Below are 25,835 nucleotides of genomic sequence, written 5' to 3' on the forward strand. Positions count from 1 at the left end.
TATAAGCATTTCTCAAGCAGAAAACTGCTGTATGTAAAATAGAAACTGCATGACACTAGAATGGCGGAGTTTCCGATATTCTTAAAACTGGGCAAGGGGTCATTTTGATCCATCATTAAACAGTTCCATTATTTAATCCCTGTATTGTTGCGAGTTAAGACAATAATTATTTAACGTGATTATTAATACATTACTTACATATTTGAACAAACCATAATATTACCGATTTGTTATTGCTCATGTCAGTTGTAGACTTTCATATATTAATCCTGATATTTTTAGATTCTGTGTATTTCTTCACGTGACATTGCACTTCTTCGTCAAAAACAAGACGGCAAACTCTGGTGACATAGACGTCTTCTCGTTGTCTGGCGTAACTAGTTGGGCCTCCTCTCTCCTTCAGTACATTCACAGCCCACGTACTGCCATAAAATGAAAATCTGGCAATGTCAAACTCCATCCCATAGCTACCGACCACATTTGCAGAGGCATAGACACTCATGCGGGCCTGCTGTGATGGATGAAGCGATAATTGTTGCATCAGCATCTGGGACCTCCTCCACTCAGCTATCCTCAATCACAATGTCTTCATCCTCATCTGCACTTGTCTCTGGTAAGAAAACGTACTCATCCTCATCAGCGAAGCAAATTTCCTACGCAGCGTCGGAATTCTCTAAGAGTAGTAACGTTTTTTCATCATAAAGTCCATGAGAGATGTTCGAAAACGTCTTACATGGGCAAAGAAAACTACGTGAGAGACAAATTGTAATTTGCACGTTCTGCAATGCAACAATGAGCAACAAGAACATATCTGCGTTATTGCTGGCGGCTGCTGCTTCACCATTCGATTAATTACGTACATTCAGAAGAGAAACTACGGCGGTGTCAAATTGACCCCTTCTGCAGTTCTAGAAATATCGATCGAAATGTATAAGAAAATGTAAATATTTTGTAAATCCTAATACATCACCGTAAAGAGGAGAAACAATTAGTAACAGTCAAATGATTTCATGAAGGACATAAAAAAATTGGACATGAGACTGAAGAAAAAGTATGACAGGGGTCATTTTCACAACCTCTGCCATTCTAGCGTTAGACCAAATAGCTGGCTGAGCCGGCAAGATACATGACATATTACCGAAAATATCGGTAGTTAGGGGTAGAAATGCTCCTTAGAGGCAGCCACATAGTTGCAGAACGTGATAATACTTCAATAAAATACTTTGTAGACAAAGGTTAGATCGACTACAACCGAATTCAAATGCAAAAGTAATACTGGTACGTATTACAGAGACTTAAGTGAACTATAGTGCATGAAGAAACAAACGTCATTACAAGAGCCAAACTGGGTTTTATAAACCCCAAGATTCCAAAACATTTCCGACTTGTTATCAATGCAATAGCACAATTCTTTCTGAGTGCGAAAACCTATTTTTACTTTTTCTTTCTTAAATATGTGGGAAATTTTGCACAGTATAGGGCATAATAATACATAGAAACGTATTTTGCTTTTTCACCTATTAGGGATTTGTGTTGCTGTCTGTTATGGAGTTTCTCACTCATTTTTCGGATAATTTTTCTGTGTACCCATTGACTAGTGCTACCTCATCATTAATGTTGATTTCTTTATTCGTGGCTTCATTGCTAAGCTCCAATTTACCTAATCTATTGGACATAGAAGGAAAAAAAAGGGCACTTGTAAATGATGGGTTGGTGAGAGTCTGCACCAATAATTATATTCTGAGCAGTTGATTTATTAAAACATCGGTGACAATCTTCGGTCCTCCCTTGGAATCCTTAAGCGAAGAAAATGAACATATTGTACAAAAAGACAATTAATTTAGTAAGAGAGAGTATGATGATAGTATCGTACTTAGCAGCGCCTGTCGATTGGTCAAGTTATTGTTTACTATTACACAAACTCCATGCAGGACATGTCATAGTTACGTCATTCATTCTGCTGCAACATAAACTCGAAATGATAAGTCTTGAAAGTTCTCTTCCCATTAATGAGAATAACCTCTCCACTCTCGTAGTGCGACAATGCTGATGGCTATGCGGCGGTCGTCTTGTTCAAGATTATTCCCATACATCCGAAGATTTGCTGCAATCGTTCATTACACGCAGAGAGGGGAACAGATGCACTTGTAGGTCATAGAAACGAAATACTTTTCTTTCACGAGCTATCCACTTTTTAGTTGCTAGACACAGAGAAAAAAAATGTGTCCTTACAGCATGGCGAATGAGATCACAAGAGCATTGTTACAAGCATTAAAACAGGAGAGGTGTTGTAAAAAACTGTGAAGGTATATCGTTTTTAACTTACAGATAGGCTGTTGGAGTTTGTGTTACCATTTCACTTTTTATCACGAAGATTGCTGGGAAAACGTTCGTCACGTTGTTTCAAAATGGCGTGTGTATTGGATTAGATGCAGCAACGAGTAGGCTTATCGTTTACAGCCTAGTGCAGTGTTTCCCCGTCATAATTCACATATCTCAGTGATCGAGCGAAGCTCTTCTGTTCAGCATAACGTCGACACTTGACTGAGTTCAAGGTAAATTTACGGTTTTCTACTTTATGCCGAATCCTCCCTTTAGTGGCATGTCTGTCGTCCCACGACTCTGCCGAGAGTTGAAATGTTTTGCTTTTGGTAAGCACTCGCGCTTGTTTCTCACTTCAACACACGGGTACACTAGTTTGCTGCATTTTTTATGCATTGGTATTCTACAGTCCTTTTTTAGATGCGAATGTTCAACACAGTCCTGGTCTTACAGTGGAATACATACAAATGAATTTTAGAATGTATCTTTATTGTCTTAAACTTTGTACCTAAGGATTTACTTTTATAGAATCACTGACATGCAACGTGTATACAGGATGTATAAACCAGGATGATAAACCAGAATAATTCGAAAAATAAGCTTCACACGAAAAAATCTGTAGAATACAAAGTTGATTATTTTGGAGGGGGGCATCTGCTGGTCCTAACATTAGCCCGCCACCCCAGTCCCCTGGGGGTGGGCGGGAGGTAACTTTAAAGTTTTAAACATTTGTTTTGAGTCTTGGTAGTTGGCGCTGTAATTCAAGAGAATCAATGGTTACAGATAAATAGAAAATACTTATTTACCTCGAAAATTTTGTTCCGTTAAAACTAAAACTCTCCCTCTCTCCGCATAGGATGGGGTTTGAGAGAGAGGAATTAAGAGTTTTACAAATGATGACCCGGCATAATAGCCGGTCGGGGTGGCCGAGCGGTTCTACGCGCTTCAGTCTGGAACCGCGCGACCGCTACGGCGCAGGTTCGAATCCTGCCTCGGGCATGGATGTGTGTGATGTCCTTAGGTTAGTTAGGTTTAAGTAGTTCTAAGTTCTAAGGGACTGATGACCTCAGATGTTAAGTCCCATAGTGCTCAGAGCCATTTGAACCATTTTGAACCTACATAATAATTTTTTCCGTAGATTCGAATAAGTTTCGTTTGTTTTGTGGTCATTAGGCCACACAACTTTTAATTATCAAACAAATCGTCTGACTAGCGAACTAACTAACCAGATATCCTACTTACTAACGAGTGAACTCATTAACTAAAAAAAATTAACTGACTCACGAAGCTAATTTTTTATTAGTTCGGAGTAATCACTCTTGTTTGTCGAGAAGTTTCACAACTGGGGTTCTTGCTTAATTTGAGTCTTTTAGTTTCGGGTGGAAAACGTAGAAAACGACATTCATAAATTTATTGACTTAAATCACATTGTTCACACCTTTATTTTATTTCAGAATATCGTGGCTGTTACGTCGTTTACATTTTTAGAATTATGTACGATAATCGATATCCCACTCAGACCTGATGAATAATCGATGCTTTTATCCAGCCCTTGCTGATGAGCGGTGTAATGTTTCGGAGTGCCGCCTCCCAAGGCCGTCAGTAGTTCTAATGGAATGTTGTCTACTCCCGGGGCTTTGTTTCGACTCAGGTCTTACAGTGCTCTGTCAAACAAATGTAATAAACGCACTGTATCAACCCCTCCAAGACCCAGGCGATCATCATAGGCCGCACCACCCGCTCCTTCCGCCTCCATGATTTCTACCTCACCATTTATGGCCGTCCTATCCACCTCACTCCTACCCTCAAATACCTTGGCCTCACCCTCGACCGCCACCTCACCTGGACTCCCCATCTCCTTACCCTCCAAAACAAAGCTCACAACCGACTCCGCCTCCTGAAACTCCTGTCCGGCCGGACGTGGGGTCTGTATCCTTCCATCATCCTTCACACCTACAAGTCCTTGATCCACCCCATCCTCTGTTATACCAGCGTAGCTTGGATTTCCGCCCCTACCCAGTTCTATAAAGCGCTCCAAATCCTTGAACGCCATGCCCTCTGCCTCGCCTTCCACATCCGCCTTCCGTCCCCAACGCACATCCTCTACGACCTCATCCCCTTTCCTCACCTTCTCCTTTCCCTTGAACACATCCGCACACTATATATTGTCCGCCTCATTGATCCCCCTCACCCCCTAGTGTCTCCCTTCCTCTCCAACCCCAACCCGTTGCAGCGCCTTTACCGTGATGTCCCACCCTCTCTCCATCTCCGCACCCTCCGCCTCCTTTCCAAAAGCAACTTCCACCATCTACCCCTCCCGGATTATGAGCTTCGCCCTGACATCTACCCTTCCTACCAACTCTAACCCAATCTTCCTGCCTCCTCCTCAGGGCTCCCTCTCCTCCCCCTCCCATCTCCTGAGCGGCTTCCCCTCCTACTCCCCCTCCCTCTTTTGTGCCCCTTTCAGTGTCTCTGCACTCCCTCCTTCCTTGTCTTCCCTCTTCATTTCCTGCCCCACGTGTCTCCTGCCTCTTAGTGTACCCGCTGATGCCCCTACTCTCTTCATCCCGCCGGCTCCCCTGCTGCCCTTTGCTCTCCCTTGCTTTTCCATCCTCTCTGACCTTTCCCTCGGCAGGTCCCACCTGGCAATTTTATTCTTCATCGTGTGTGCTTCAAATGGGTTTTAAGTGTGTTGTTCTGGAGTGTTTTTAATACTGTGGCTGACTTTTAACCTATGCATCTGCACTCTGTGTCTTCTTTGTGTTTTAAGAATCGCCAACTGTGTTTTTTAACTTTCTGGTGACTTTTTTAATTGTCCCCCATGAACATCTCCATGTCAGCGTACTTTTACCTCCATTTTCTCCCCTTACTCTGTTTTATGTTCCCCTTTTCTATTGCCTTATATATGTAACATTTTATTCTTGTTTTAGTTGTCATGTCACTTGGCAGAAGAGCGGCGGATTGTGCCGCTGACAGCCCTCCCCTGCCCATATGGGGCAGGGGAATGAAATCACAATAAAGAGATAAAAAAAACGCACTGTATCTTTTACCTGTCTGAACATTCAGACAGCACTACATCGTTTATAACGATTGTCTTTTGGGCGACTTATGTTAGATTACCGTGTGTAACTGCGTTCGCAGCTTTTGCTCACTACCGGTCGCGTTTGACGCGGAGTTAGTATTGCTAGACAGAATTACGCCGAGCGGGCCACTTCTCGCTCATGGAAATTCCAACCCTGCCTTTCTCGACCCCCCCTTATCTATCCTCCCTTAAGGTGGCATGTGTCATTATGAATTATCTTTCTGTGGAAGAAAAAATTGAGATGGTGTACATTTAGGGAGAAAGTGGGAAAAATTTTGACGATGCAGTCGCGCTTTATGCACAGCATATTCCTGGCCAAGTACGATCATGCTCCTCTTTTGCTCGAATTATTAAACAATTTACTGCGGAAGGTAGTGTGAACCAGAAAAAAAGAACCTGTGCAGCTACTGTTTGTGGAGAAAACAATCAAGTGGCAGTCCTAGCTGCTGTGGCTCATAATCCACATGCGAGTACAAGAGAAATATCAAGGCAATCAGGAATTTCACACATCAGTGTATGGAATATCCTGAAGCTCCACAAATTTCAGGAACTACATGGGGATGACTTCCCAAAACCGTCTAACGTTTTGTCACTGGGCAGTTCAGCGGATGCAAACAAACCAAAACTTTTTTGCCAGAGTACTTTTCTCTGATGAGGCAACATTCACAAACTTCGACGAAGTTAATCACCATAACATGCATTACTGGAGTGAACAGAACGCACACAGGATTCGAGAAGGTAACCATCAGCGACCTTGGTCAGTTAAAGTTTGGTGTGGTATAATTGGCGATAAACTGATCGGTCCATATTTTATCGACGATAATTTGAATGGCAACAAATATCGAAACCTACTTGAAAATGAACTGCCAGATCTACTTGAAGACCTGAACATCGAACTTCGACAAAACATGTGGTTTCAACATGATTGTTGTCCAGCACATTATCCATTAGTTGCGCGCGATGTACTATATCGACTTTACCATGGTCTATGGATCAGCAGGGTAGGTCCTGTGAATTGGCCAGCCAGATTGCCTGATCTCACCTCGCCAGATTTTTTCTTATGGGGTTATCTAAATGATATTGTTTATCAGGAAACGCCAATCACTCACGTAAACATGATGCAAAGAATAAGAGATGCTTGCACTGCAATTACACCAGACATGTTATCAAGGTGATTAAAATTCTTCTGGGTACTATGCCGCGTCATTGCTAAAAACTAACAACAATAATAAACTAAAATCGACGTTTCGGCCGAATTGCAATGGCCTTCCTCAGGGCACAACTGGTTTTGCATGGGGATAGGTGCCGATTTTTCGAAGCAGTCACAGGATCCACGGAATGAAAGGATCCAAGGATATAGTCAACAATCTTAGCACTGCATGTGTTTATGAATTACAGTGTGAGTGTGGAGCTGCCTACATGGGAGAAACAAGGAGACCTGTCAGCTTACGAGTAGCAGACGAACGCTATATACGATTACAATAACATAATAAATGGGCGATAGCGGAACACCACCGTGACTGTGGACAACCTATCAGGTTCCAGGAAGTCCGACTACTGGCGAAAGAATCGTGGATGCGAGAACGCAAAATACGGGAGGCGATCGAAATTATTAAGCAGCCTGACAACATCAACAGAGAAGATGGCTACACACTCCCGGCGTTCTGGCTGCCGGCCATCCCAATCCAACGGGCCGCGAGCGGTCGCAGGGTAGAAGCTACACGAGACACGGACGTATTTGCACAAACAGCTGTAGAGCAATTGTCAGTCCACTTCTGCGCACACCAGGAGGAAAACTTGCCGACCACAAGCCGAACGCTGATTGGCGGACAGCTACTAATCGTTGACGACATGGACATCCACGAATAGCCTCTTTTCTTCCACCTTCCCTTTCATCATGACTAACCAATCATATTAGGGGGCCAGTTAAAAGTTTTACAACAGTGACGTCAGACATCGATCGTCTGTAATAAATAGACGCACCTATCCCCATGCAAAACCAACGGCCCCCCTGGTGCACACTGCACAGTACGCTGACGATACAGCCTTCTACACGAGAAACGCGAACAAGGACCTGGTCATCCGTAGGCTACAAAAGGTTTTAGATGACACGGAAACTTGGGCCCGTCGCTGGCGCATCACCATCAACTCTGAGAAGACGCAGGCAATGCTGATTACCCGCAGGCTCGGAAGGCGCGAACCTCCTCAACGTCCCCCCCTCCACCTTCACCTAAATGGAATCCAACTCCCCTGGCGCAGAACCGCCAAGTACCTTGGCGTAACCTTGGACTCTCGTCTTACGTGGAACCCCACATAGACGAGGTCCACAGGAAGGCCTGCGCCAGAATGTCCATCCTATACCCTACCCTGAACACAACCAGCTCCCTTCCCTGCCCAGTAGCAGTAAATGTTTACCAGGCCCTGATCCGGCCGGTAATGGAGTATGCGTGCCCCGTCTGGGGATACGCGGCAAAGCAGCACCTGGACAAACTCCAGAGGCTGCAGAACCGCGCCCTCAGAGGGGCACTGCACCTACCTCTCGGATTCCCCACAGACGACTTGCACGCCGCAGCCGAAATCCCACTCCTGAGAGAGCGTTTCCAGGATCTGGCAAGGGCCTTCTATGAGGGTTCTTCCAGATCCGGAAACGCGCTCATCCACTCCCTAGGTCGGTATGACATGTCCCGCGATAAGCATAAGCGCCCTATGACGATCTTCGACGATTAAGTCGAAGAGAAAATCCCAATATCCAATCCCTAATCCAGTTCCTTCCCATATAACACCAATCTTTTCGCCTACCCCAGGCAAGTACCAGACTCACTCACAACAAACATCACAAGTCACAGACACCAAAAAACTATAGAAAAATCACACACACAAGTCACAGGGGAGTAAAAGCCGAAAGGCTACAAACTCCCCCTCACACTTCCCCAAAGAGGGGAAAGTAATAGATGTGAGCAGCAGCAGCATGCAAAACCAGTCGTGCCCTGAGGAAGGCCGTTGCAATTCGACCGAAACGTCGGTATTAGTTTATTATTATTGTTGGTTTTTAGCAATGACGCGGCATAATACCCAGAAGAATTTTAATCACTATGACACTGGCTGCGGAGGCCTACTTTCTTATATCATGTTATCAAGATGTGTGCAGTGATTTACAGCACGAGTCAATAAATGCATCGAAGTTGGAGGTCATCACTTTGAACATTTGATTTCATAAAACGGTGAGATGCAAGGGATTTACGGACAACAAGCAGGACGAAAGTGAGAGGCAAAAGCACCCCGAAATTCATTTACTTGCGAGGATTTGCCAATAATCAACAATAATACGAAACCAGTCGTTCCTTTTCTGGACCACCAAATCTTAAACTGGAATACGTTCATCTTTAGTTAGCGAGTGGGTTAGTCTTTTCTTCAGTTAGTCTTTTACTTTGTTTACTCTATTAGTTAATGAGTTCACTCGTTAGTAAGTAGGATGTTTTGTTAGTTAGTTAGCTAGTCAGATGATTTGTTTGATAATTAAAAGTTGTGTGGCCTCCTGACCACAAAACAAACAAAACTTACACAAATCTACGGAAAAAATTATTATGAGGGTCAACATTTAAAAAAAATTATTGGAATCTTTACAAGTTTTCTACCAGAGTAATTCACGCCGTTTCTATGCGACGCTTGTCTTTCAATACCGAGGCGGTTCTGTTCTGTTAAAGCTGCTGACAGGAGACGCCCTGAGCCCTCTGCTGAAACTGCTAGCGAATTCACGCCATTGGTTTTAGCCAACAGCGTTCGTGGGATACCGATCACGTGTGTGCACGCTGGAGTAGTCTACGGTGCAGAACACAGTTACCTCTCACTCTTGGAATCCAGACTTCGAGCAGAACAGACGTCTTTTTGGAAGGCAGAGCCTCTGGCCCAGCTTTTCACAACTGGCCACCAATGTAAGTTAACATGAACCACTTCCCCTCCCGTTGCCCATTTTAATTACTTGTTCAACCTCCTAGACTGGCCTAAACCTGCTAACTTCCGACCCTAGGCGCGCCCTTTGTACTCCGCATATTGAAATATATCCTCTTTATTGTACTTAATTTCCTGTTTTGTCATTTAGCTTGCAGGCCTGGTTGCCCACTCTCTAATCCTGACTGCTCGACCTCCTGCACTCTTCCGCCACGAGGCATATGTAACAACCATCTTCCCCCTTCTCTGTCATTTTATACACTAACATTGGTGTCAGAAGTTTCTCTCCCCATCCCCAACCACATACTCTGTTACAATTGGTGTCAGAAGTGAGATGTAACAATTATATCTCACCTTCCCAGTGTAAATAACTTTACAGATTGTTTAGATTTATTGCATCTGTGATCACAATGTACCATGGCAGTATTCAGTCACTGCTGATGTACGGCATTATCTTTTGGGGGAACTCTGTAGGTACAAGCAAAACATTTAGGCTACAGAAAAAGATTTTTAGAATAATAAACCATGCTAAGTACAGAGACTCCTTTAGACCAATATTTAAAAATCTCAATATACTGCCTCTTCCTTGCTTATATATGTATGAAATATTAAATTTCACAAAAGGAAGTATTTTAAAAGATGGAAATATCTTCACGTATAACTGTGATTTATCACCCTCATGATACTAGGCATAAGCATTACTTGCATGTCAATACAGTAAGTGCAAACATTTGTAAGAGAGAAGTGTATCACACTGGCATAATGCTGTACAATCACATGCCATCCTATTTGAAACAGATGCAAAATTTACGAGTACAAAAGTTTAAAGTGAAACTGAAAGAGTACTTGCTTGACCACTGCTTCTATTCTTTTTCCGAGTTTTTAGAGTACCAGAAAAGTGTAGTGTAACTGCTCAGATATTCTTAATAAGTCTATCATTTTATTTCATTATATGAAATTTGTCATCAATATTCAACATGTATTGAATAATCTTTAATTATTTTTCCTTTCAAAATAACAATGTGTATGATGTTGTATATACTGTACCAACCTGACTAGTCCTACGTCGTTTGTGCAAAATATGTACCTAAACACGATTTACAGGACCAATAAAGAAATACAAATACAAATATAATAAATTGATTCACATTTTATTATGAAGTAATGCCATCACAACAAATGGCCTTTAACCACTCTCATCATTTCCTCTGCAACATTTACTTTTGTGAATAGTTTAGGTTAAGCTCTTCTTATGAACATGTGCATGCATATTTTATAGGTATGTCTGTGCTTAAATGCATGTGGATGCTGAGATTCAAATCATAGAAGATGTTGCATTCATGCAAGAGGCCTGGATAGGAGCATAAAGGAAACATTTTGCTGTTGTTAAAGTGAGTGATTAGTTAGTAGGTGAAATAAACTTCTAAATGAAAAGTCTAATTACAGGGAATGTGTAATGTTGTGATGTGTGTAGCAGAAACTTCACATTTTTAATTTAGTCTGGTAGGCAAGTGTTGATGTTATGTATTGCAACATTTAAATATTTTGCAAGTGTGTTAACTATGTTAGGATAAGTGGCACATTTTTTAGATTAAGCATGAGTCAAACAGTATAACACATGAGAAAGAGTGGATATATAGTTCTGTAATGTTCTAGGATGCTTCCCAGACTCCTACAACCCCGTGGACTAGCTCCACTTAGCGATTTAGTGAGATTGTGTAGAAAATTTTGCAGGATGCAGTGGGTGGGTTCTGAAAAATTGAATGAAACACGACTTGTGTGGACAACAGTAACCATTGGAGACAAGTGTAGTAACGTATATTAGATATACCAATTTCTGCATTACAGAACATTCACATAATTTACAGAACCAGCTAGTGACTAGCACTATATAAACTATAGAGAGATTTGTTGTTTGTAATTGTGTCCAAGTGTCTGAACCCAAGATGGCAGAACAGTGAAAATAGTGCAAATATAAATATTGGAACAAAGAGTACAGATATGCAGCAGCTAACTTAGAACCCTCTCCAGACTAGCATTATATAAAATATGAACTGCAGGACCAGCTCCTTTGTTGCAACCAGATTTTAGCTACACAACAATTCAGTGGGCTGAATTACTCCAGGAAGGGAGGAGTATAGCAGTGCAGGCACAAGCTAGGGTCCGATGCAGAAATCCAGACAAAGCTCATCACTTACGCCGTGCCCAGCAGCTACACAACCAAGACCCAGACACTGTGGCAACGACTGTCACTCAGACATTTTGATGGCACCTGGCAAGTTGCTTATGTGACATCAACAACAAGACCTGCCTTGTTTTGTACAAAAGTGGGTCGTCCAGCAGCTTGAGATGTGACCACAGCTAGGCTTCCAATCAGCATCCACTATGTGGTGGCTTCTGCTGTGTGGCAGCCAAAGTTCTTTCTGGAGCAGACCACTACTGGATGAGGCAAGAATTGAACTGAAGCTCCTTCAGACACCAAAACACTGGGCATCTGCCAGTACTCAACACTTGTTCAGCTGTGCAGGATGTAGTGACACCACTAACAGTGTAGTAATGACATAAGTAGTCACATGTGATGTGGCACTGTTGAAGTATGTGGACCATGCAAGGCCACTTGGCACTATTGGGGTAGCTGCTTCTGTTGTCCTCAGCCTTGTAACACCACTACTGTAGTGACAAGACAGACCATGGCAATGGTGTATGGATACCTTGGGTTGACACTGGGCCATGGCGTCGTATGCTTATGTGCACCTGTAACTGTAGTAACTTGTTAGGGTAATAAGGCATTTAGATGCAAGCTGTCTATCTTGCTACAGCTACATTCACCTGCAAAGGACTGCAATAGCCTATGCCAAAACACTGAGCCCGCAATGACCAGTTGGGAACACAATTGCCATCATGACCACTAGAAGAACAACTCTTTCAGCCTGCTGTAGTAATCAGTGCAGCCCGGCCCACTACAGTACTTAAAAATTGAAAAAATTGTGAAAAGTTACATAGCACATTTCTTGTTGATAATATATGCAAATCTGTTAACTGAAATGCGAAACATATTTTAACTGAAATCTTTTTTCTCTCATCCAGAAGATTACAAATTAAACATTGTTTATTAAAGACTTGAAAATGACAGTTAGCTTTTTATTATACACACTGTGACTTTTTCAAGATAATCAAATTTATATCAATGCTATGTGTCAGGCACATCACAAATAGAACTGATAATGTCTCATACTCTGTACTGGCTATCAGCCACAAATTTTTCCCAATCATCTCGTGTCAGTAGCAATGAAATTGCTGTTTTTCCATAATGTCTTATCATCACATCCAAAACTCCCATATTAGGAGTTAGGAATTCCTGAAGAGTATTCACACCACTACGAGGCATACGGTCAAATGGAAATCCCATTGGCTTTTTGTCAGGATACATTCTATCACGCAAACCACAGTAACTGTGACTTGCCCGACATCCCTCAGGTGGAGGTTGATCTACCTATGAATGGAAAACGTAGTTATATAAGACACTGATCATTCAGATAATTTTTCATATGTAATGTCATTGAAGCACAGCAAATTCTTTATGAAATGCTTATTGTAGAGATTTTTATTGATATTCACTTGACAGAACTTACTTTTTAGTAATTTATTAAAAAGCAAGAGTTTCATTATAGCTTTTCTCTTTAATTTTAGAAAAGTATATACAGAAATGTCTGTTACCTTTTTTTTGACATGTTCACCTTGCTATGCAACACACTTGGTCCTCTTAATGGATGCACTTCAGGAAGAAAACAGACTTATTTGATGTGGAACATTTTCATCTTCACAGCACCTCATTATGTGCAAACTTTTTAACATCACAAATGTTCTTTGAGTGATCTAAATGAGTGAAAATAATCAAGTGCAAACTTTTTGACGCGACAAAGGTACTTTCACTGGTCCAAACAAGTGAAAATAGTATGGCACCAGCTATATTGTGTTCATGGTCTGCTTCTGATGAGTTCACAAATGTGAGAATGAAAATATTTGGAGCATATGCATAAGAAAGTAGCTTCTGATAATTTTAAATGAGCATTTATCAAAGATTTAGTATGAGTATAGAATCAAATTTCACAGAGACAATTTTTGGCATTAATGCCCAGACCAATGAACTCAGGAGACAAATCAGAAAACCCATTAACTTGCTCGGCCAGATCAGAGAGCACAAGACACATTCATTCATGGTCTGTATGGTGAACTATGTAATGCAATCAGACTGAAGAACTTTAAGACATTTCAGCGAGTAGTGAATATATCTGCTGCCTTTATTGGCTAAGACATCTGACTGACATTCTATAAGAAAGGTACTGCATTTCAAACATATCAGTGACATGTTTCAAAGATAGAAGTTTGCTGACACATTGAGAACTGCTAAGAAGAAACAAACTTCACACAGATGTTGGATACAGTATATTGTGGAAGCAAAGTGATGCTTCTGTTTGATTCAGAAGCTCAGATTTGATTGATATGGAGTATTGTAGTATGTGATGTTTACTATGTAAAAGATGTCACATCTAACTTTTTATGTGCAAGTGAAATACTCAATCAAGAAGGACAACAGAGTAATCTTTGGTAGAAATGGAGCAAAAATAATTAATCAATACGAAAAAATTACAGTGGTGGTGCAAATGAGAGGCAAATTATCAAGTTAGATATTACTAAAGGTGTATTTGAAGATGCACACCATTCTATGTACTCAACAAAAGGTTTATTATGGCACAGAAAGTTTAAAAACCTACACAAAAAAGGGATGACAATATTAAAGGATATGGCATCAGGAATGGAAGATGGCAGTAAATGCAAGGAAGCCTGTGAAATAGGTATACAATGGGAAAAGACTACATTGACTATGTTGCCCTCTAAGCCTAGTAAAAGAAGAACCAAGGTGATCTGCCAGTTCATGCATATGGATGTAACTAAGTTTACTTTTGAAGTTATAAAGATCAGGGAGTGATATTTTTCATAATTTCCACAATATGTTAGAAAGAGAAATGTGAAAGAAGATTAAAAACATCAGATCTGATGGGACAGAGTATACCAACCAGAAATTCATGAAATATTTGAAGGAAGTAGAAATTAGACATCAAACCACTGTCAGACACAGCCCATCTCAGAATGAAGTTGCATAGAGAGCAAAGGACTATTGTTGAAAAGGAAAGAAGTTTGTTAACTTATTCTGGATTACCTAAATGTTTTTTGGGCAGAAGTTGGGTTAACAGTCTCAAGTGTTACATGGTGCTTAGGCAAACAACATTTCACAGTCCTTGTGTAGTACAAGGAAAGATGATCTTGACAGAATAGTGGTAAGTAGAGAGCAAGTCATGGAACGTACACTGTACACAGGTGTTTGTTTTCATATAATCAGACGTTAAAAGGGAGGTGTGGAATATAAGAAAATAGCAAGATGTGATGACAAATGAAAGGCTTTGCCCACCAGAGGGTAAAAAATAAAAACCACTACAAAGTTGGGATAGGGAAGAAACCAAATCTATGAGACTTAAAAACTTTTGGGTGTGAGGCTGTGGTACAAGTCCTAATACAATTGAGAGTAAAATACAACACAAAGCGTAAGGAACACACACACACACACACACACACATACATATAATGTTGAAGACTCGAAGGTTAATGAATAATAAGTGCTACCAATAAGAAGTCGTTGGCCGTAGAGATGTCAGATTCCTTGAGAATTATCACAATTAATTAAAAAAAGAGGAAGAGGAAGGTGGTAATGGATGCATACATAAATTCTATGAGGATGAACTTCTAGAAGATGAAGAAGAGGAAGAAACTATTTAAGATCAGAATGAGATTTTCACTCTGCAGTGGAGTGTATGCTGATATGAAACTTCCTGGCAGATTAAAACTGTGTGCCAGACGGAGACTCGAACTCGGGACCTTTGCCTTTCGCAGGCAAGTGCTCTACTGACTGATCTACCCAAGCACAACTCACAACCCATCCTCACAGCTTCAGTTCCACCAGTACTTCGTCTCCTACCTCCCAAACTTCTACGAACCTGCAGATCTATCACTCCTGGAAGAAAGGATATTGCGGAGTTATGGCTTAGCCACAGCCTGGGGGATGTTTCCAGAGTGACATTATCACTCTGCAGCAGAGAGTGCACTGATATGAAACTTCCTGGCAGATTAAAACTGTGTGCCGGACTGAGACTCGAACTTATGACCTTTGCCTTTCGCAGGCAAGTGCTCTACTGACTGAGCTACCCAAGCATGATTCACAACCTGTCCTCACAGCTTTAATTCCACCAGTACGTCGTCTTCTACCTTCCAAACCTCACAGAACCTCTTCTGCAAACTGAGCACTTGCCCACGAAAGGCAAAGGTCCCGAGTTCGAGTCTCGGTTCGGCACACTGATTTAATCAACTATTTAAGATGTTCCTCTCATGTACCTAAACCTAAAGTGTACACTGGTAATGAAATATACATAGCCTATTATTTTAATGATGAACTTCAACAGTTGTAGGTGCTATGACTGGTCTTCATTCTCAACAATCAAGAAAAGCTATGGAAAGAGAATTGGAGTAATTTCATCGAAATGAAACTGTTGAATTGGTTGAGATGCCAGTATGAAATAAACCATTAAAGGAATAATGGATGTTTAACAAAAAAATTCCTGAGAAAACAGCAATAAAATACAGGGCATGACTTGTAGTCAAGAGAAGTTCACAAAAACACGGGATAGACTACAGAGATACGTCTTCACCAATGCTAAAACATGAATCACTTACATAGCTTTTAGCCCTAGCAGTAAAAGAAGATTTACTTTTTCATCAAATGGATGTGAAGACAGCTTACTTAGATGGGAAATTAGGTGAAAAAAGATACGTGAGCCCACCAGAAGAAGTCAGAAAAACACATATAGGAAAAGAGAAGATTTGGCAATTGAAGAAAAGTATTTGAGGAGCATTTTTTTTTTTATTTGATAAATGCTCATTTGTTCAAAATTTAGATTTTTGAGGGTACACATCAACTTGTTGTCATGCATGACATGTTGAAATGGTTTGATCAACAGCCAATATTTACTGTTGGTATAAAGTTCTGAAACATACGAGTTTTTGCACAACTTGATATTTGCTCTTAGACAGTTAAGAAAAAATTAATAAATGCAATGTGCATGGGTTCTGGGAGATCTGAAGGAGAATAACAATTTAGGACATCATTTTTAATGATAACATGAGAGAGCTTTCTGCAAAAACAATAGAACATAAAAGCTAGCAGAACCAACAATGGAAAGATATTAGTGGTTTACACAACATAATTAACTTCTGATTACTGTTCAATTTGACCTAGCTTTGTCAGGGAGGAGGAACATCAAGAAATAAGCAAAAAGTAGAAAATTGTTTCATTAAAGTACAGCACAAGGAAAAAAATGGCAAGACAGTTCTTATATGTGCTGCAACATTTCAAGCAACATCAGTGATGTCCAAAGACAGATTCTTGAAGTGAACAAGATCTGGAGAAAAAAATCAATTGATAACAAACTACAGGTTGCACAAATGTTGAGCATAAAAGGTTTGTGCAATAATGAAGGGGGAAAGTCCAACATGGCAAATTTTGATATAAAACAGGATCAGCCAACACCAGAGATCTCTGTGGGTGAATTATTCTGTTCAAGACAGGTTTGACTATGCAATTTATGCATTATGATTAATTCTTGAGCATGGACAAAGGAAAGGGTTACATTTTATTCTTGTCTTGAAATAGATGGACTGAAAGGATGCAACCAAGTGGCCTCTGCTCTAAAGGATTTTGTCAGAAAACTTGAGGCATCCCACTCAGAAAATGGTCCAACTGAAATTTATTCTTTTTCTGACTCTTGCACCAAAAAATAAAAAATACAATAAAAATACAATAATGATGTGCACAGTAATGGCCTTCAAGGAAGAAAGCAGAAAATTTGACAAAGTAGTGTATTATTTCCCTATTCATGGTCACCGCTATAATCCTGACAGTGTTCAGTGGAGTGGATAAACAATACTGGAAAAAATACGAAATTCCTTCACTGACTGAATACTATAAAGTGCTAGAACAAGATGGCATTATCAATTTTCTAAGTAAGGATAGGGAAGTAAAGAAAAAAACCATTGCTCTGAAAGAGTTATGATCCAAGATGTTCAAAAGGGATGGGTTATGGAGAGTCTAAGAAGAAGGTATTGTTGTCAGTATCAGACACTTACAATGGAAGTCCTGAAGATGTTGAGGTATAGAAACCGAGAAACTGCAGCCAGGAAATGAGGAAAGCAGCCACCTTGGAAAAGAGGGAAATGGCCAGCAAGGAAAAGAAAAATTATGTCCAAAAACTTGTGAGGTATTTTAACATACCATAAGGAGCAGAAGAGTTTTATAAGAACATTGTTGAAAGTGACTAATAGATTTACAGTTTAGTATTGCTGTTGCCAGTATTTTGTGTTGTATTTCAGCAGTATCTGTTGCTTTTGTGCACTTCTACTTATCAAACATTTACGTAAATGTAAACTGCAAATTAAGCAATAATGTAGCTTTCTTTGCAAATCAATGTTAAAAGTAAAAAAAGCAACAGGTAAAAATCAATTTGAATATGTGCATTAATAAAACATTTATCTTCCATCTTTGCATTTATTGTCTTTTGAAAAAAACTTGGAAACTTTGGCCCTCTATTCTGAAACAAACAATGAAAATTTTAGAAAAGTCAAACCCACAACTGGAATTGTGCCTAATAAAGCTGTGTTAATGTCAAATTATCTCATCTATTTAATTAGTAATTTGGTATGATATTTACAAAAATGTGTTTCCTCAAAAATTTACTTTTGTGCTTTTATCATTTTTTTAAAATGGATTATGGATTGAAACAGAGGGAACTTATTAACAAAACTTTTTACTTCCATCTTTGTGTTTATTCGCTCTTTTTTTAACTTTATAAAGATGGATATGAAACACTGCAAGGTAGATCCTGGTGGTATCCATTGTAAAAGAAGTAAAGAAGAGGCCACAGTAATGGCTATAGGGTGAATGATTTCTTCATTGTAACTGAAGATGAGAAATAGGTGGAGCATTTCAACAGCAACTGCAAAACAAGTTTAACATGCATGGCATGGAAGAGATAAAGCAGCTCTTGGCTATGATGACTACAGAATACAGGAGAATTATACATAAATCAATCATCATACAGGAAGTTTTGAAAAAGCTTGAAATGAGTGACTGTAAACCAGTTTCTACACTGATAGAACCAGGGGACATCTTAATGTGAAATGAAGCAGATGTGAAGCATGAAGAAAATGTACCACTTTTGGAAGCAGTAGGGAGCCTTTTGTATGTGTTACAAATTTCAAGGCTCGATATCTCTTTTGCCATGAATGTTGTAAGCAGGTTGTGCAAAAGCCCAAGAGAGGAACATTGCAAAGTCATTAAAGGGGTATTTTGATATCTAAGGGGAACCACAGACTATAAATTATGATATTACAAAAAGGGAAATATAAAACTTGGGGCTATACTGATGCAGAATGGGGAAGTAAGTTAGAGAACAGACATTCTATTCCTGTATGTTTTTTGGATTAATGAAAGGACTTATGTCTTGGTCCTGTAAAAGACATAAACCCAAAGCCTTGAGCACTGTAGAAGCTGAATACAGGGCTTCATCAACATAAATCAAGAATCACTGTGGTTCAGGACTCTAGTAAGTGAAACAGAGCCTAATATCTGTGTAGAACCCACCAAGATTTTCTGTGTCAACTTGAGAACTATAAACTTAGCCAAAAATGATGTCAATAGTGCCAGAACCAAACACATCAATACAAAGCACCATTTTATAAGGGATCACAGATAGTAAAGGAATATTGAGGTAGACTGTTTATGTATAGAAGAGATCTTGTCTGATCTACTCACCAAACTCTTGAAGAACCAAACACATCAATACAAAGCACCATTTTATAAGGGATCACAGATAGTAAAGGAATATTGAGGTAGACTGTTTATGTATAGAAGAGATCTTGGCTGATCTACTCACCAAAGCCTTGAAGAAGGACAAATTTCAGTAGGTAGTGCATCAGTATAGTTTGGTGAAAGGGGCATACAAAGTATATGCTCAAAGGGCAATTTTGGGGACACATGGAAAATTTGTATTTGTCTTAGGAACATCCTGTTATTATCAGCTATTGTATGTAATCATGAATGTTAAAATGTAGCTTGCTTTATTTTTGCAATTTAGTGTGGAGAACTATGACCTATTGTTCAAAGTGTCCAAAATAACCTCAAGTGTATTTAGCATGTTTTAACAAACAACAGGTAACCTAGTATAATGTAATATGTTATCCTAAATATAAGTGAATAACATGTATAGTATTATGTGTATAGTGTTTGTATGTTTATGTTGTATATCCTACAGTTATATGTACTTGTGTTTATTCCATTAAATTCCTTTGAAAATTGCAACTGCAGATCCTATTAACTTGAACAAGAAGAGCATCACCCATATGTGGTTCACAGGGGCCTATGGAAGCTTACCCATCACCTGTATGGGTGATGCAGCGATGAACCTATTAATCTAGCTAAATTTAGCATAGTAAAAGTAACAGCAGTGTAATTACTTTGAAAAAGAAATCAGCTGCTGCATCCTGAATTATATTAAATAGCTCATTTTTTATCCCTATTTTTTGCTTAATATCTATGTCACTTTGTTGATACTTATAATAGAACAATAGCTGCCTTTGTGCCTAAGAGTACAAACTTGCTTATAATAAAAATTGCTACTTGTCAGGCACATAATCAATCCTCGAATCTAGATAATCAAATAATTTGTAGAAGAAGCAGTCAATAAGGTAAGGTATTAATTTTCTGTTGAATTTATAAAGGTTCTCAAGTGTATGCTTTATGTCAAATGAGACCTTATTTAAAACTTTTGCACTAAAATATGGAAGTATACTCTAAGCCTTATTATTTTTCTGTCTTGTCAACAAATTACAGTTCAAATGAAGCTGACTTTTATTGCTAGGAACAAATGTTATTAAAGAATATGTTTTGAAAAATGACTATAAGAATATATTTGAAGATGCACTGCAAGATGAACAGTTATCTGACTTCCAAAATCAATACTGAACATGAGCAACACAGAATTTAACTGTCATAATGCACATGCTGAGCAAAAGAAGACATGATGGCAATGTCATTCCTATTTCAAATGAGGACACAAATATAAAAGTCATGAGTGGTGTTTCTTATAGCAAGGACACAACCAAAGTGGGGCAGAGGGTGGGGTGTGATGGGGAGGGGGGGGGGGCAGGTCTTGACCTTCCCTATCACCTAAATTAAATTACACATGACCCAACTGCCATGTAATGAAATTGGAAGTTATAATGAGCGATCAAAAACTTTCAGTTTGAGGATGCTGCTGCAGGATCCACATGATGTAGCAAGATTCCAATACAGACATATCACTATCAACATGTCAGTAAGAGATTAGTCTGGCATTCATGACTCTTTGGCACATGTGAGGTAAATGCAGAAACATGAACTATGATGATTTTATTACCAAATGGCTCCAAATATGACCAACATGCTGTTATCTTTTTCTTGGCTGCTGAACGACGATACTGGTAGGCATCCATTGGAGGATAAAGAATGTGCATGAGGCAGCATGTCTGTTGAAAAGCACCATTGTGAAATGGAAACTTTTTGATCATCCCTTATATCTTGACTTTCAATCATATGACGAAAAAAGAATGTGCACTATCGACAGGCAATAAGGTTATCGATAGATTTAATAGATTTAAACTGTGTGTATATTGGCAGTACTATTGGCTTTTGCCTGTCCCTACTTTAGTGAGGACTAGCTATTGTGTATTGTTGGCCTTAACTGATTTCAGAGTTTGTTTTGTTAGTTCAGTTCTTACTTATAGGCTAATTTAATGTAATTACTGATGTTTATTATTTTTGTAATATGTGCTGTTCTAACAGTTTCTAATTATGGACACATTTGAAACAAGAAAGAAGAAAAATTGATTTTGATTCATCCACTATCATTGTGATAATTTAAAAATATGTACTATAATCCCTTAATTACCCATCTGTAGCACGTTAATAGTAGCACATTAATGTTAGCATTGAAGTCATTATTACACTATATCATGAGGCGGTGGAGAGGTGAACGTCATTGCAAATAACATTACACTAAAATCAGTGCGGTAAAATACACTTAGATATGCCTGTACCGCCCAGAAATCTCATTGATCAACAAAAATATAGCCCAAACAACAATGGTTGCATTTCCTTAAAAATTTGCTTAAAATTTTGTTATTATAAGACCAAATCTGGCCATCCAGGCACTACTTAATTATTAAAACTGGTTCTGATACAGAATTATGTGAAGGGGTTTATGAAGAGCAGAAGGTGTATGTGATGACAACACATTCTATAGTTCATTCATTGCTAAAAGATTTTTTCAGCGGGCTCTTTGAATTCATCTGAGCCAACTGTGCCCTGCATCTGACCCCCCCCCTCCCCCTTTTGTCAATAATCTATTTACACTTTATAATACTACAATAAATGAAGCCACAAATTCCATGCACAGTTAAATTTTAAAATTGTATATTCATGCACTATTAAATTACAAAACATTCACAATCAAAGGAAAAATATGCTCTATAAGAATTCCACCTTCTGTTCTGGTGCATTTCATTTTCTTTGAAAACAATGTACAATGACCAATTTTGTCATGTTCTCCCTCAATTGGGGTAGCTCTGCACCTTGAGGTGCTCAGCCAGAAATCCCTAGATTTGGGAGGCAAGGTGGTTTGAATCCATCTACCAGCAACTGTGAATATGTTTTTCTGTGGTTTCCCATTTTCAGTTCTGGAAAATTCCAGGATTGGTCACTTACAATAGACCACAACAAATTTCTTCCAAATTCCTTTCTTGTCTGTCACATCCAACTTCCTTAAAGATGCAGCCTGTCTGCTTCAATGAAATGAGCTGTATCAAAGGTGAGCCAGACATTTCTTCAGAGACCTGTCACTAAAAGCCATATTTACATTGGAAGGTGGTTAGTGTTCACCATTTTGTATTATGTTTCTGTGTATAAAAATGACTCACTTTTGGAATCATGTCTTCAAGTTTTACTACATGAACAATGCTCTGTTGTGTAGTGTCCTATTTGTAATATCCTTAGAACAGTGAGTCTAACTGTCACAACTAAAATGTATTTGTACATAAACATCATATAAATGACAATGTATGCTGTACATCATAGAGGAGTTTGCTAGAATCTGAGGTTATATAACCATATTATTGTGGATAAATACAAACTCATTTATTAGGTCACTTACATTAGAAGTTGAGTTGACATTAAAGTGTGAATCAATGTCACGGTCCCAAAACTGTACATCATAGTATCTGTGTGTTCCGTTTTGTTTCATAAATAAATTTGGTTGCTATAGTTGACTCTTGAAATAGTAATTTAAAAAAGTTCTTGATCAGTTAAGGCTAAGGAAACACAAATTTTAATGGAATGGAAGATACTTTACTAAAATATGAGAAAGAATTTATGGAATTTGGAATGTTTTGAAGTGCTGGAGAAATTCTGAGCTGGTTTAAGTTAACTTGTAAATTTAAATACAAGATTGTAGGAGAAAGACAGCTGTTATCAAAATAAATTTGAACCCATTTAACTTTATACCCAACATGAGCTTCTTCTGCTCTGCAATACTAAACTTTATATTAGAAGCTGTGTTTTGTTAACAATGAGGCAATACAATACATTCAAATTTTAATTCATTTGACAATAAAGAGAAGTTATCATATTGCCAAATAAAGAAATATTTTACTTAATTTTATCCATAGTTGTCAGTGTTTCTTCTGTGGCTGTATTACTTTTGCAAAATAAAGAACAACTACCTTCAGTCAGAACCACAATTTTATTTCAATGGACAATGTAATTTGAGCTCTTCAGATGCTTTAACAGTATTTATCAATTACAATGGTATATTACAAAGTGGCACATTGGAAATACAAGTTTACAAAATTAAGACAAATTGAAAAATAATTTACTTGTTCTAGCAGTGTAAACATCATTTGGAAGCACAGTATGAGTAAACATGTTTAACAGCATTTATAAACATATATGTATGCCAGGTGATTATAATTAAAGTTAAACTTTCAAGCCATTGCAGAAACAACACCACTGGTCAGAATGATGTCAAACTGCAACGGCATATTATCAGAGAAGGGGGAAAGCATATGGCAGAAGAAAAATAAATAATTACAACATGTAGCAATAGACGGCGCTGTAAGCATCATGATTTAATAGTGGTCGACTACAAATGACAAATTAATCATACAACAATGCCTAAGGTCTATGTTTCATGTTAAACAAACTGTACTACTCAGTGTGCATGGGTGTACAGATGTGATACTGTTAGTTGTGTAAGTCTATCCACCACGGCAAGGTCATATCACGTTGGATAGGAAAAATCAGTTTTTAATTGTCCTGAGGCCAAAAACTGCATAAAAAGTATCAATCAAAATCAAATTGGATTATTAATTTCCATGTGACTGATGCAAAAGATGTTCATTATGCTGTCCACCATTTTCTCCAACAAGTTGAAATCAAGAAACAGCATTTTCCACAAATCACTGAAGTGTTTGTGGCATCACATTCAGAATGTGTTGCACAATGTGTGCCTCCAATGCAGCTAAGTTTGCAGTCAGATCACTGAACACAACATCTTTCAGACAGCCCCACAGCCAGAAGTCACACGGATTAAGATCAGGTGGTCAGGATGGCCAGGCTGTAGGGAAATGGCAGTTGATAATTCTAGCATTTCTGAAATGGCGCTTCAGCACCTGCTTAACTGGATTTTCAATGTGCGGAGGTGCGCCATCTTGCATAAAAATGATCCCATCAACACATACACGCTGTTGGAGAGCTGGAATGACGTGGTTGTGGAAAAGACCCTCATAGCGCTTACCAGTGATAGTACAGGTAACAGGACCGGAAGCACCTGTCTCTTCGAAAAAATATGGCCCTATGATAAATGATGTCGTAAACCCATACCACCCTGTGAACTTTTCAGGATGATGTGATACTGGTTGATTTGTGTGTGGATTTTACATTGCCCATATTCTGTGTATAGACTTATCCTGTCAGATGGAAGTGGGCTTTGTCTGTCCACAAAATCTTCCACAGCCAATCATTGTTCACTCCAATGCAAGCAAGAAATTCTAAAGCAAAAGTCTCTCTTGCTGACAGGTCAACAGGAAGCAACTCACGTACATGGGCAATTTTGAATGGCTAGCAAAGAAGGATGTTTTGTAGTATTTTACGCACCATGCTCACAGGTATGTCCAATGTTCTGGCAATTCTCTGTGCACTACACGTTTGCACACCTCCACTCGTCTCCTCCTGCATTGCTGTGGCCACTGCTTCCACTGAGGTTGAATCAGTTCATTTCCTCCCTCTGCCAGGTTGCACACCAAAAGAAACCATCTTTTTGAATTTATGTATCATTTTCTTCAGACCCACAGCAGTCATCGAACCAACGCCTTTCTTCGAACCCTTAAATGTCCAAAACATTTGCAGAGTGATGTGTGCACAGTCATCATTCTTGTAATACAGCTTTACAAGCAGAGCATGATTCTGCATTGAGAGAGCCATGATGAACGTCACAGACACGAAAGGAGGAAATCCTGTGTACCCGGTGTGTTTATACCAACTTCAACGGGTCATGCACATGACAGGTGTTTTCATTTATGTATTCTGACACACACAGCACAACCTATTGATCAGTTTTCACGGTCTTTTTTTCTTCTGCCATATGTTCCCCCCTTTCTGTGATTATATTCCATTGCAATTTGACATCATTCTGACCACTGGTATGATTTGTACAGCGTTTTGAAAGTTTGACTTTAATTATAATCACCCTGTGTGTGTGTGTGTGTGTGTGTGTGTGTATGCACATAAACAGGTTTACTCATTCTGTGCTTCAAAACCGTGATTCACTCTCAGTCACATACATAAATATATATGTACATGTACATAAGTGCATACATACACATAAATAGGTTTTCTCATACTGTGCTTCAAAACCATGCATCCACTACTGGAAACAGTAAATTATCTTTTGATTTGTCTTAGTTTTATAAACTTATATTCACAATTTGCCACTTTGTAACACAGCATTGTAATCTTACAAGGACCACACAGAATTAACCTAAATCTGACACAAGAAAAAAATTGATGTAGATGTTTAAAGCACCTGAAGATGAGTCCCCAGGTCTGAAAATGCATTGTTCACTGAAATAAAATTACATCTGTGACTAAAGGAATTTGTTATTTATTTCATGAAAGAAATATTTAATTGCACGTATGGGTATTTCTTTTTACACACTATACACTTTTAAGAGAAGCTTTTCCTGCTTAATTTTATAGACCAAATAGTACTTGTATGAAGTTTCTCCA

At 39.0% G+C, this 25,835-nt stretch overlaps 1 protein-coding gene across 1 annotated transcript in view; it reads right to left on the reverse strand.

Annotated features, from left to right (window-relative positions):
* Positions 1-12,532: 12,532 nt before the first annotated feature.
* LOC126236353 (phenoloxidase 2-like) overlaps positions 12,533-25,835 on the reverse strand; it is a 173,536-nt gene continuing 160,233 nt past the window's right edge. The window contains exon 12 of the mRNA XM_049945583.1: positions 12,533-12,845. Within this exon, the coding sequence (XP_049801540.1) occupies positions 12,582-12,845 (264 nt within the window). The 3' untranslated portion in view covers positions 12,533-12,581. The remainder of the gene's footprint in view (positions 12,846-25,835) is intronic.

The sequence above is a fragment of the Schistocerca nitens genome, chromosome 2 (genome assembly GCF_023898315.1).
Source record: "Schistocerca nitens isolate TAMUIC-IGC-003100 chromosome 2, iqSchNite1.1, whole genome shotgun sequence".
NCBI classification, from domain to species: domain Eukaryota; kingdom Metazoa; phylum Arthropoda; class Insecta; order Orthoptera; family Acrididae; genus Schistocerca; species Schistocerca nitens.